This window comes from Suricata suricatta, chromosome 6 (assembly GCF_006229205.1).
Source record: "Suricata suricatta isolate VVHF042 chromosome 6, meerkat_22Aug2017_6uvM2_HiC, whole genome shotgun sequence".
In the NCBI taxonomy this organism is placed as follows: domain Eukaryota; kingdom Metazoa; phylum Chordata; class Mammalia; order Carnivora; family Herpestidae; genus Suricata; species Suricata suricatta.
The window spans coordinates 105,885,824-105,898,403 of NC_043705.1; the positions used below are offsets into that span (position 1 = coordinate 105,885,824).

The 12,580-nt window shown below is 45.4% G+C and overlaps 1 protein-coding gene across 1 annotated transcript in view; it reads left to right on the forward strand.

The window, feature by feature from the left end:
• Positions 1-8,061, forward strand: part of GLRA1 (glycine receptor alpha 1) — a 43,051-nt gene extending 34,990 nt beyond the window's left edge. The window contains exons 6-7 of the mRNA XM_029941433.1: positions 1,375-1,521; positions 7,771-8,061. Coding sequence (XP_029797293.1) covers positions 1,375-1,521; positions 7,771-8,061 — 438 coding nt within the window. The remainder of the gene's footprint in view (positions 1-1,374; positions 1,522-7,770) is intronic.
• The last annotated feature ends 4,519 nt before the right edge of the window (positions 8,062-12,580 follow it).

Consider the following 12,580-nt stretch of genomic DNA (forward strand, 5'->3'; position numbering starts at 1 on the left):
GGTTTACTCCTAGGTATTTTATGGTTTTTCGTGCAATCATGAATGGGATCAGTTTCTTTATTTCTCTTTCCGCTGCTTCATTATTGATGTATAGGAATGCAACTGATTTCTGTACATTGATTTTGTACCCTGCAACTTTACTGAATTCATTGATCAGTTCTAGAAGCCTTCTGGTGGAGTCTGCCAGGTTTTCCATGTAGAGTATCGTGCCATCTGCGAAAAGTGAACGTTTGACTTCCTCTTTGCCAATTCTGATGCCTTTTATTTCGTTTTGTTGTCTGACTGAAGGCTGTTGGTTTTCAAGGCTAGCACAGAACTGGGAATAGGAGGATGGGAATACTGAAACATCACAAGGTCCCAAGAGAAATAAATACATACATCCACACAAAAACTTGTACATAGATGTTCATAGCATTATTCATAATAGCTAAAAGGTAGAAACAACCCAAGTGTCCATCAACTGATGACTGGATCAACAAAATGCAATATATCCATACAAGGAACTATTATTTGGCCATAAAAAATGTTGAAATATACTACAACATGAGTGAATCTTGAAAACATTATGCTAAGTAAAAGGAGATAGTCATAAAAGACCACATGGCATATATGATTCTATTTATATGAAATGCCCAGGATGGGAAAATCTACAGAAACAGAAATCAGATTAATAGTTGCTTAGGACTGGAGGAAGATGATTTGGGGGAATAGGGAAAAGAATGATGGCTAAAAGTTTCAGTTTCAGTTTCAGCTGAAGGTGCTGAAAACATCCCAAAATTGATTGTGATGATGGCTGCACATATCTTGAATGTATTAAAAACTATTGAAATATAGTATGGTATATGAATTATATCTCAATGAAGCTGTTTTCATCATGCTCTTGCTGGTATTCAGCTGACTTTTTAAGTAAATGCTTTCAAGACTGCTGTTAGCCTTTGGTTAATAGAGCTTCTGAGAAAGTTGATTCTGACCATTTTTGCTGTTGTCCTCCTTGCTTTTATAGAGAGTTTTTTTGAAGATCTTACCCTGTCACTATTGCTAACATCCTCTGTTTATTTTTAATGTTAGGTACACCATTCTATTCCTATCACCCTTAGCTAAACACAACATTCTGTTTCACTCAATGACGATGCTCCCTACACTATCCTCCTCTCTCTTTGTACTCTTCTAGGTACCATATTTTATTTTCTCCAATGTTCCCGTGCAGTCTTCCTGATGCATTTTTCTTCTGTTTTCCTCTGCACTTTCCTAATATCCCAGCTGAGGAAAGGGATAGCAGTGGGTAAAGGTGGAGTTGCTGAGGAGCAGAAATATGGAGATATTTCATTCTCCTTTGCCCTCACCGCCCTGTGTTCATCCCCACCCCCACTCCAGGTGTCCTACGTGAAAGCCATTGACATTTGGATGGCAGTGTGCCTGCTCTTCGTGTTCTCAGCCCTGCTTGAGTATGCTGCTGTCAACTTTGTGTCTCGGCAGCACAAAGAGCTGCTCCGATTCAGGAGGAAGCGAAGACATCACAAGGTAGGCCTTTGGATCACTACCTAAGGAGGGCAGCTCGTTGTAAACAAGAGTTTCAGGCAGACTTGTCTCATGATAGTTGTTTCGCTGGACCATCCTTCTCAGGGGGTAAGGCAGACAAAAAATAGGGATTAAACTCCTGGAAGTCCTGACTTCCCCTCCTGTAAATAATGCCTTGATTGAGTCTGTGGGCGGTTATTCTTCTAACCGTAGTAACACTATAGAAATTATCAGGTTACACCTGAAGACAGGACTGATGGGACTAAGACAATAACTAGCTGTGACCTTGAAGCTTGGCAGGCTAAAAGATGATTATCGATGTCTTCTGCAAGGCTGCGTTATTTCCAAGGGTTTGGTTTCAGAAGGGAATTGCACTACAAAAGGTAAGATCTTTGAGTAGAGTGTCCAGGTGTCAGGTCTTTGCTTCCTACTTCCAAGAAAGGAGCGTCGAGCAAGATCCTCCCCCAAAGTGGATTCTTTCACTCTGTGAGGGCTTGAATAAAGAAATACGTGGCAGGCCATCTCTGCAAAGTCACCAGCCTCTGCCAACTCAGAGACTGTGTTCCAACCAGCAAAGGCCAATGGGGAGTGTGCAGTCTCAGGGAGCAAACTAGCTACACACCTTGGTCTATAACTACTTCCCCAGAAGATGCTTCCTATGGAGATCAGAGAGCCTACTTTTCTCTCCAGCCCATTTTTACACTGCTTTCTCCTTTTTTCTCTGAGCACCAACCACCCTAATTTTTCCCCCATTTGCTCAAACATATACATGGGACTTTAAGTGTCCTGTTCTCTCTGGGAATGCCCTCCCAGTGCACTTTGCTTACTCTTCACCAAGCGCTCATTTTCCAGTTCTCAGCTGAGGCATCTTCCTTTTAACCTGAGTCAAAGTCTAGGTCCTGTATTGAAGTTTTCATGCAACACTGTCAAATATGGCCGTGCAGACTGTATCCTACATGGGCCCCTAGCCAATGATACACTTTTCACTTAAGTCTTGCCTCAGTATGCACTGTATCAGTCAGAGGAAGGGATTCCAACTCATACTTCTAGAAAGGAGAAATACCATTTTCCTAATCTGCCCAAGGATACTGTGTGAGCTAGCAAAGGTCATACTCTAACTGAACTCAGTTTCTTTCCTTCTGAACATTTATCTTTACAATTATGCATTTGGTGATGTAGTTGTTTTGTGCTTATTTCTTCCAATGAATTATAAGCTCCATAAGGGTGGAGACCATATCTATTTTTGCTCAGCTCTATGTCTCTGGGGCCTAACACAATGCCTGACATATAGTAAACATGCAGTAGGCATTTATTGAACAAATGGACAAATGGATAAACTGAAGAACAAAGACAAGCCCTTCCAGTCAGAGAGCCTACCAAGAAGTCTTTCCAGCAACAGATTAGGGCAAACAAGGAGCTGTCAGGCCATACTACATACCTGCCACACACCAAGGCCCTCCAAGCTTTAGACTGACTTACTTCAAATAACTGTCTATGCAGCGACAATGTGCTATGGCAGAGGACTCTTTGTCACTGTTTGGTATGTGACTTCAAGCTAGCCTTTTTCTGGGCCCATTTTCTCCATCTGTAAAATGGACTAAATTGACACAGTTGGGGACTGTGGTGAGAATTAAATCAGATTACAAAGTAGCTTTAAGTTTTTGTTCCTGCCACACAAAAGCCAGGGAATAAAATGATTATGCAGGCACAGATTTCCATCAGTATGTTTCTTAAACATCAGCAATCTGATTCAATTAACTTCTAGCAGTTTCCCATAGGCAGGAGGTAGACATTGCAAGACAGAAGATGTCCGTGGGAGTTAAGATATAACCACCCTTTTAACTCTGCATTAGAAGAGAAAACTATCTTAGGTGCAGTAAGCCAGACAGGATTTCTTTCTTTTTTTTTTTTTTTAAGTTTTTTTATTTTGAGAAAGAGAGCGAGCATGAGCAGAAGTGGGGCAGAGGGAGAGGGAGACAAAATCCCAAGCAGGCTCCACACAGCACATAGCCCAACAAGGGGCGCAAACCCACAGACTATGAAATCATGACCTGAGCCAAAATCAAGAGTCAGATGCTTTACCGACTGAGCCACCAGACAGGATTTCTTAAAAGACCTCTAGTCTTAGTCCTTACCGCCCGTTGGATACTGAACCCCTGACTATTACACTAAGCAAGAACTGTCCAAACACAATTATCTTTGGAAGTTATTATTTTTCCCTTTTTTCCCACTGGCTAGCTGCTTTTTGCATTTTCCTCTGCTAAAAGAGGGTTAATACATTTGTTGAAGAGACACTTATTTGGGGAGACTATGTCTGAAATATCTGACTAGCACCAGGCCACTGTACTGGTGGGGCACAACCCCAGGGGGCGCTATTTGCATGCACTGAAATGTGAGTGGGCCCCCTGCAGATGGTGGGCCTGTAATCCCTCCCCGGGCTGTCTCCACTCTCCCCAGATCCCTACCAGTGGGACACACTAGAGGAAAACAAAACTTTGTCTCGGGCCAGGTGAAATGTAAATAAAGCCAGGTTTGGTCAGATAACCCTGCTCACGGCCCTCCCCACTCTCTCACAGCTTGTTAGTGCTAGGAGAGCCTTCTTGTCCCCTCTTCCCATGCAAATGACAAAAGTGAGGAGGAGCAAGTCACTAGGATCACAGAGGCACTGGTGGCAAAAGCAAGGTAGGTCTGGAGGTCCCGTGGTGCTTCTCAAGACACTGACATACACCACCAGTTGCTTGTGTTCGGGAATGGTTTCCATCCCGAAGCAGATCAAATAGCCCTGTACTTATTAGATGACAAATAAGAACTAAGACTTATCTGAAGGCAGAGGTCAAAAACCATAGCCGGATATCAAATTCAACAGGCGACTGTCCTCAATTTCACAAGCAGGGTTTTAGAAGTCTGGAATAAGGTGCCAGCATTTAAAAATCATGCTTCTACTTTCAGTCAAAAAGTCACAGCCTCTAACTGCACAGGAATCACATCCCACCTCACTCTGGGGCCCTGGAACTGCCAATAGGGAGAAAATACATTCTCCACTTTGCCACAGTCCCTGACTGGAGATTTTTCCCCCTCTGGCTCACTTCTTCACTTACATTTCTCTTGCGTGGCCCCTGTGTATGGTTGAGTCAGTGTGACCTTGTTCCTAAGGGCTCTGAAATTGACTGAAATGTCAGAAACGACAAGGATACAGAATTGGGCTCACCACAGGGCATGCTTCCTCTGGAGTAAACCCCTCTGGATGCGGCTTGTACGTTGGCAGGGTACAAGCCTGGGCTGCAGAAACCTCTCTTCAGCCAGATGTTTGCTGAAGGGGGTTTTCAGCCCCAGATGGTGAGTGAAAAGGAACTAGCTCCATGCCTGAGTTTATCAGAGCCTGTGATCTTGGCCGGGCTCCTCAAATCCCACCATCCTCCCATGATACCTCATCTGCTGGGCACAAAGCATCTGGTCCTCAAATTCCCTGGCCGGCCTCATTAGACAGATTATCAGGAAACGTGTGAACCAGGCTGGGCAGGCACACTCCCAGCCTCCCTGGGTTCTAGATCACACGACCAGATTTCCCCTGTTCCATCCGCAACTCCATCCCCAAGCTTTCATGTCCTGCCATCTGCTGGGGAGAACAGGAATAGCAAGCCTTTCTCCAGCCATTTCCAGGGATTTTCCTTTCTCCAGGCTACACTGTGAAATTGATGATCATCTAACTAGATGGGGCCTCCGGGCCACACCTCCTCCCTTCCACTCCAATGTTTAATTGATGAGGAAGGCAGAGAATAATTTGCCCAAAGCTGTATATAAAATTAATTTGGTGCTTCCCCTGCATAACTAGAGCCCAGTGAGAAAACATTTCAAGCACCCTATCCTGCAGCAAGGGCAGATTTAAGCTGATAAGCAATAGAATTGAGTATCCCTTCCAGGCACAGGGTCCAGGAATTTGGCCAGCTTCCCCCAGCTCTTTTCCTTGGCCCTGGCGCAAACACCCTACAGTCACCCTACACATAGACAAATATTTACTGAGATCTATTTGCTAGGCACTACTCATGTTCTTTCCCTATTTCTGCACTGAGGGTGCTGGACCAGATTCATCCATTTGCCAAAGATTTCTTAAGCATTTTTCTTGTCTCAAATCCTCCTAGTGCTAGGAATACAACCCTAAATGATGATCATCTAACTAGATAGGGCCTCCGGGGAGGGGGGTGGTGGTACCTGGGTGGCTCAATTGGCTAAGCACCTGACTTCAGCTCAGATCATGATCTCATAGTTAGTGTGTTCAAGGCTCAGAGCCTGCTGTGGATTCTATGTCTCCCTTTCTCTGCCCCTGCCCTGCTTGTGCTCTCTCTGTCCCTCAAAAATAAATAAATGTTAAACAAACATTTTAATAAAAAATGTTTTAAAAAGGAAAGCTAGGAATGATGAAGATATACTGGTAAACTTTTACTTACTCAACAAATATTTGCTGAGTTTTGAGCTTATGTCCAGGAACTCTGTTCATACGTTCAGTGTTGAAGGTGCAATGAACAGGAATAAGGCTCTGCCTTCAGGGAGCTTAGAGTCTGATGGGAGAGACAGACATTAATCAAGAGCTTTTAAGAAGAATAGAGGGGAATGTACAAGGAGCTCAGGAGCACAGGGCAAGGCCCCTAGCCTATCCTTGCCCTCAGGAAAGGCTTCTGAGTAAGATGCTGGTTCAGTGAAAGAGGGTTAGAAGCAGAGATGAGGTTAGATGTTCCAAGAAGAGAGAACAACTTGAGCAGAGGCCTCGAGTTAGAAAGAAGGAGCATGACACTTTTGAATATATGTAAATATCTCAGGGTCACCGGTGTACAGAATGCCAGATACAGAATGGTGCAAGAGGAGACTGGAGAGGCAGGCAGAGTTCGGGTCATCGAAAGCCTTGTTTACCATGCAAGGATTTTAATTATCTTGAAGCCAGTGGCAGTCTATTAAAAAGCTCAAGCAAAAGATACCAATCAGATATGTGTAATGACAACCCAGGTGGCTTGGGAGGGCCAGCATGCAGGCGGTAGGAAAACTGGGCTGGAAGTTGTCACAACAAGCCCGTATGGTGGCCCAACAGAGGTGGCAAGAGCAGAGCTAGAGAGGGGCTCCTATGCTGTGTTTCCTGCTCTCTGCCAGCCCTGTCCTGCCCAGCAACAAACAGACGACAGGCTTTCTTCTCTAACAGCCCTCACTACCTAGGAGGGCAATGCGAGCTGATAAAAATGCCCCAGAGCCACACACTGAATCAACAGCTCCACGGAGACTCTCCGTGCCACCACAGAGCTCACGCGGGAAGATAATAAGGCTAGACATGATGAAAGTGGACAACAGTGTCTCCATGGGTCAGATCAGGAAAAGATCACCGTGAGCTGGGGAAGGGAGAAATGAGAAGAGTAAGGGCAGTGGGCACGTTGGTGGTGAGCATAAGGCAGGGAGGGGGAAATGCACAAGGGACGACTGGCAGAGTGCAAGCAAACTGGCAGGTGTGCAAAGCAGAAGGTAAGGGGAGGTAAGGGGAGGCAAAAGCGGGTAAGGTAAGTTGGACCCAAATGATGAAGCTATTGCTCAAAATAACTTAATCTGGAGGTGTGTCTGAGGTCACAACTGCCAGGGATATGGGAACATGGAGGTAGAAAGGACTGTGGCTTCCCCAGCTTGTGAAAAGGAAGTGAGGCTCTTGCTCTCTCCTGGCCATTCGCCCCCTCCCCCCAACCCCCTCTGGAGCAAACATCACCTGGGGAATGGGGTGGGTAAAGAGGGCAAGGAGGCAACAGAGGCAAAGCAGGGGATCTCTCCAAATTGTCTCCTCGATTTCTAACCAAACAGCATTCAGAGTATCTGCTCATCTGTAATCTCTGATGGTCAAAAGAACCTTTTAATGTAGCGGGGTGAATCTCTCCCCCCACTTATAGGAAAATATGAAATAAAGAACCCTGAGACTCAAAGAAAGAAGTGACTAGACCCAGGTCACACAGCTGGCAAGTGACAGAGCCAAGACTTGAATACGTGTCCAGACGCTATGCCACATTCCTATCCCCTGGTTTGTATCTGTTTCAGCAAGCAAGTGGCGCCCCTCTATAAGGCATAACTCCCCAGCCAGCCTGAAAGCCTTCATAAACCTGGAATGTAGAGTCCAAGAGGCAGGGAGAAACCGATGGGCGAGGCCTGGCCCCCAGGGGAGTGCCTTGCAGGGAGGGTGCCCAGCCCCTGTCTTATTTTAAGTAGAGCCCCATGCTGAATCTGTTCCAGGAGGATGAGGCCGGGGAGGGCCGCTTCAACTTCTCCGCCTATGGGATGGGTCCCGCCTGTCTGCAGGCCAAGGATGGCATCTCGGTCAAAGGCGCCAATAACAACAACACCACCAACCCCCCTCCTGCACCATCTAAGTCTCCAGAGGAGATGCGAAAACTCTTCATCCAGAGGGCCAAGAAGATTGACAAAATATCCCGCATTGGCTTCCCCATGGCCTTCCTCATCTTCAACATGTTCTACTGGATCATCTACAAGATTGTCCGCAGGGAGGATGTCCACAACCAGTGACGGGTCTGGGATGGGGTGGGTGGGGGAGGCTGGGAGAGGGCAGAATGGAAATAGCACAGGAATCTGAGAGCCTAAGGAAGAGAAGGGTAAGAGAGGGAGGGGGCACATATACACAACTTCCTCTTTCTCTGCAAAATGTGCAATAGCAAAATGCAGTGATGCATGAATCTTAGAATGTGGCACTATCTATTTAACCTCGGGTGGGCTGGTGGGGGGAGGGAGGGGCTTTTCTAAGATAGGAGTGGAGGGGTTGGGAGGAAGGAGGGGGGAGGTGGGGTTAGGGAGTGGGGGAATAACAGCTTTCAAAATCTCGAGTCCATGGGCTGTGCAGTTTTCCTTTCTGGGAGGAGAGTGCAGTCTGCCCCAGAGCAGAAAGAAAGCAATGTAATATATGATATATATTCATGCTTAATATTAATGCAAAATCACAAGAACAAAAGATTTGTTTCTTAACCTATCAGCCTAGTAACTGCTTAAATTTTTCAAGTCACAGAAGTGATGGACAATTTTTCCCAGAGTGGAAACAGTCACAAATAATCTTTTGCTCTGGTGTGTGTCCCAGATCATGGCCCTCCAGATGCCGTGCCTGTCTTCAAACTGGCCTGGGTGGACACATGCCAAAAAAAGCCATTCCACCTCTGCTTCAAGAGGGTTGTGCGGCCTGGGCATGGGCAGTGCAAATGGGGCAAAGTGGAGAGAAGAGGGAGTGACTGAAGAGATGGGGCATTTCAGGGGCCCAAGGATGGAGAATCAAGAGAACTCCACCTCAATCCTCACGCCTCGGGGCTAAGGACCACACCTGCCCCTCCTTGCGCCCCCTCGCTTCTGTGCTTCAACGACACCCCCACCACGTCCCCTCCACTGCCACCCAGAAATGGCCGCCATGGTTTTCTCATTCTATAGCCAATATGCAATCTTTTTTACAGTTAAAAGAAAAAAAAAGTAATCTCAAGAAATAATATGCAGATAGACTGAGTATAAACAGATGCACTTTTTTCAAATGTCTATTTTTTTGGAGAGTCTCTTTGGAATTGCAAGTGGGTATATGTTTGGAAAGGTGGGGTTGGTGGTATGAACTAGACTTCTTATGTAGTGGTTCTATGGAGGGAAGTTTTAAGAGGTGAAGGGTGGTAATGAGGCTGCCTCAGCTCAGGTATATACGGGTGGAAAGAGATGGTGATGTTTAGAAAGTCTGTTCATTATATTTTGACATTTCATATGCCACAAAGAATGTGGGGAGTATGGGGAAATGACCCCATTATATTTTTATAAGTCTTTTTTGTTTTCCGTTTTGGTGCTTGCTTAGCTTTAACATTTAGGCAAGTTGGACAAATGTTTCTTTTCCTCTAAGTCTGAAGTGCCAGAACTATCCCAGGTTAGTTGGAGCACTCCAGGAAAAAAAAATAAAAAAAAGGAGAGGGACTAGGAAATGAACTGTGAGGGGAGGGGGACCCTGCTGAAGGACACAGAGGCTCACAGATGGGAGGTCTGCAACGTGCACCCTAGAATTAAAGACGAGAGTTGCTTACGGTAGCCTCTGTCCTCTCTGCCAACAGTATCGTGCCTGAAGTGACGGCGCTGCTGTCTGGGGCACGATCCCCGCGGTGGCCTGTGACCAGTAACCTGGGTTACATTTCTTCCTTTGCACTTTAGCGTCTTGACTTTGAATCAAAGTAGTTGTAGATGGTGGGGCATAGTGGCAAATCGGTTTGTCCCAAGGTTTGGAGTTTTACATGTGTCTTTCAAGTATCCCCAGTGGGGGGGCGGGAGAGAAGGGGGACATTGGGAGCTCAACTCTCCCTAAAGCCCCTTCCTTCGGAGAAACTTCTCCCATTTCCTGCGGCACAATTGCTAATACCTCTAGGGCCCCCCCTCCACCCCCAAAAAACCAAGTCAAGACAAGGATCTAAAATGTTTAGATTAAGAAAATGCACTTTGCAACCAGAAAAGGATCTGGTTTGAGGTTTGAATGATCAGACTGTTTACATCCAGGTTCAAGGTCTGTAAATCACTGCCTTCCCTTGTTGGGCCTGTGTAGACCAGAAAGTTAAATTGTATTCTAGCCTTGGACAATGTGGGATGGAACCTGGCTCCTGAGGGCGGGCAGCCAGGTGGGTAGGAATCTCTCTTCTAAGACTCTCCTGTTATCTTTTTCCCCACCACAAACTGTCTAAAGGAGGAAAAGGGTAACAGGGATTTGAACAAGTACCACCAGTTCAAGACTGGAATATCAGTGTTTGAACTGCTGTCCGCACGACGTTCCCTTTATTTAAGGGAGGGAATCCTCATTCCTGCAGTGGTGCCTGAGTCACTGCAGAGGCTATTCGTTCCTTTTACTAGTGATTTAATCACTTTACTTAAGGGGAAAATCATTTTTTCAATAACAAAAAAATTTAAGAATCCCTTTTCCCTAGTCTGCTCCTGACGGGACTAAGTTCAGAGTCTGACGTGTAGGTGACCAGGCAGCAAAGGCGTCAGGCCTCCGTCAGGGACTAAAGACAGTACCAATTGTTCCACGACATTCCATCTCCATGCAAACAGAAATATCTGCGGATTTCAAACTGGGCTCCTCGTAGGAGGCGTCTGGAATCTCCCTGAAATAAAGACATCACTGGGCCGTTCGCCCAGCCTCTGCTGGGTCCTTGAACTTCTGCCACCACAGTCAACCAGTGGCCCCACTGGGAGCTGCCAGCTCTAGTTGACAGCATCTAGCATACAACAGAATCATCTTTTTGAAATCTTTGCTCTGGCTGTTCTAAATTTGTTATTCCTCGTGGAGAATAAATGTGAGTGAATGCCTCATAGCAGTGAAAATAAGAACCTGAATTTTAGTCCTAGCACTAGTATGTCGGGGAACCTTGGATAAATGCTTTAGCTTTAGTTCCCCTGCAAACACAGTGGGGAGAGCGGTATAAACCTCTAACCCCTTCTAGCCCCAAGTGTTCTGTGTGCTCGAACTGATCTATGGGAGGTTTACACAATGAAGTTTAACGTCGCTTTGATTCCCGAACCCTCTAGACAGACGTGCACATATACATACGCACACAAACGTGATCCACACAGTCCTCGTGGCCTTTCTTCTCTGGAGGATGTGTGGAGTTGGTTTTCCTTTCGCTCCACTTTATCAAAGATGACCAGTGGTGGGGAAAAAACATCAATCATTGTAAAGCCAAAAATGCCATTAATGAATTAGAATGGTGCATGCTCAAAGAGAAGGCATTATCATTAATGTGTAACACAGTGAGGATTCTGCAATAAATTACATGGATTTTATCATTATAAAAAAATCAAACTAGATAGTTTAGGCCAAAAAAAAAACCTTTTTAGGTGGCTCCAAGAGATAGGACAATACTTTCTTAATTTCCTCTTCAGTTTGTACACAGGATATGATACCATGGGACTAAATGCTATGGTAGGGGGCATACTGATTAAGGTGTAATGAGTGGCTTACTGGTTTTCAAACCTCTACATGGTTAGACCAGCATTTATGCAAGGAGCTAGAACTCGATAGGGCATAGAGCAGATGGTGATTTCAGGCACCTCCAAAACTGTAGCTATTCCTAGGAATCCAATTTGAGAAATATCAATGAAGCAGATAGGTAATAATACCAATAACTTCTCACCTTAGTTTACAACTTACCTTGATTAGTTTTAAGAGCAACCAAAAGAAATGGCTCACCTCTGCCACCCTCTGGGCCTTTCAAACATTCAAGAATCCATTCTGGGCTAAGGCTATAAAAGAGTAACCAAGGACAGGAGTGAATACAAAGATGCGTGTGAGAGAAAAACAGAGAGAGAAAGATAAAAGGTCATTTAATCCAAATTATTTCTTCTAAACCATCAACAAATAAGAAATGTATCCCTCTAAAAAGCCTATCAATATTTTTCATAGACTATTTTTTCATACTAGGGAGAAAACAAATAAATATGACAGGAATTGGTTAACTTTCCTTCAAAGTACACATTTTTAAAAAGTACACATTTTTATGGGCATCATTAAAAAGAGATTGTGTTTTCTGAGGCTCCATGATATTAGATTGCAGAGTAGATTAGTGCCCCAGCTAAGCTGTTACCATCACTGATAAATCTGTCTTTTGTGAAAATTAGACTCCTTAGTTAGTTGCGACACACTGAATTGAAGGAACTCCCCTTGCGTCTGCAGTGACCACCTCCTTAGTAGGAGGAGCTGGCACGCAGAGGGCGTGGTGGTGGTACCGTGTGCACCAACTGGAGGACTGGGGGCGGAGAGCGGAGATTTACTTGTCCCCGGGCAGGCTGGAGTCCCAGCCCGGGGACAAGGAATACCACTCTGGAAGCGATCAGATTTATTCAACAAGCACCTTCTGCACATTCTACCTACCCTCTACCCCAACTCTGAAGAGGTGGGCAAGACTGGGTTTTCCCTACAGGCTACATTTCCCAGATTGACTGGAAAGCCTGCGTTCTGAGGGGCTGGGCAGGTGTGCTGAGGAGGCTGAATAGCCCTCTACCTTCTAATAAAAAAGCGTCTTTAATTCAG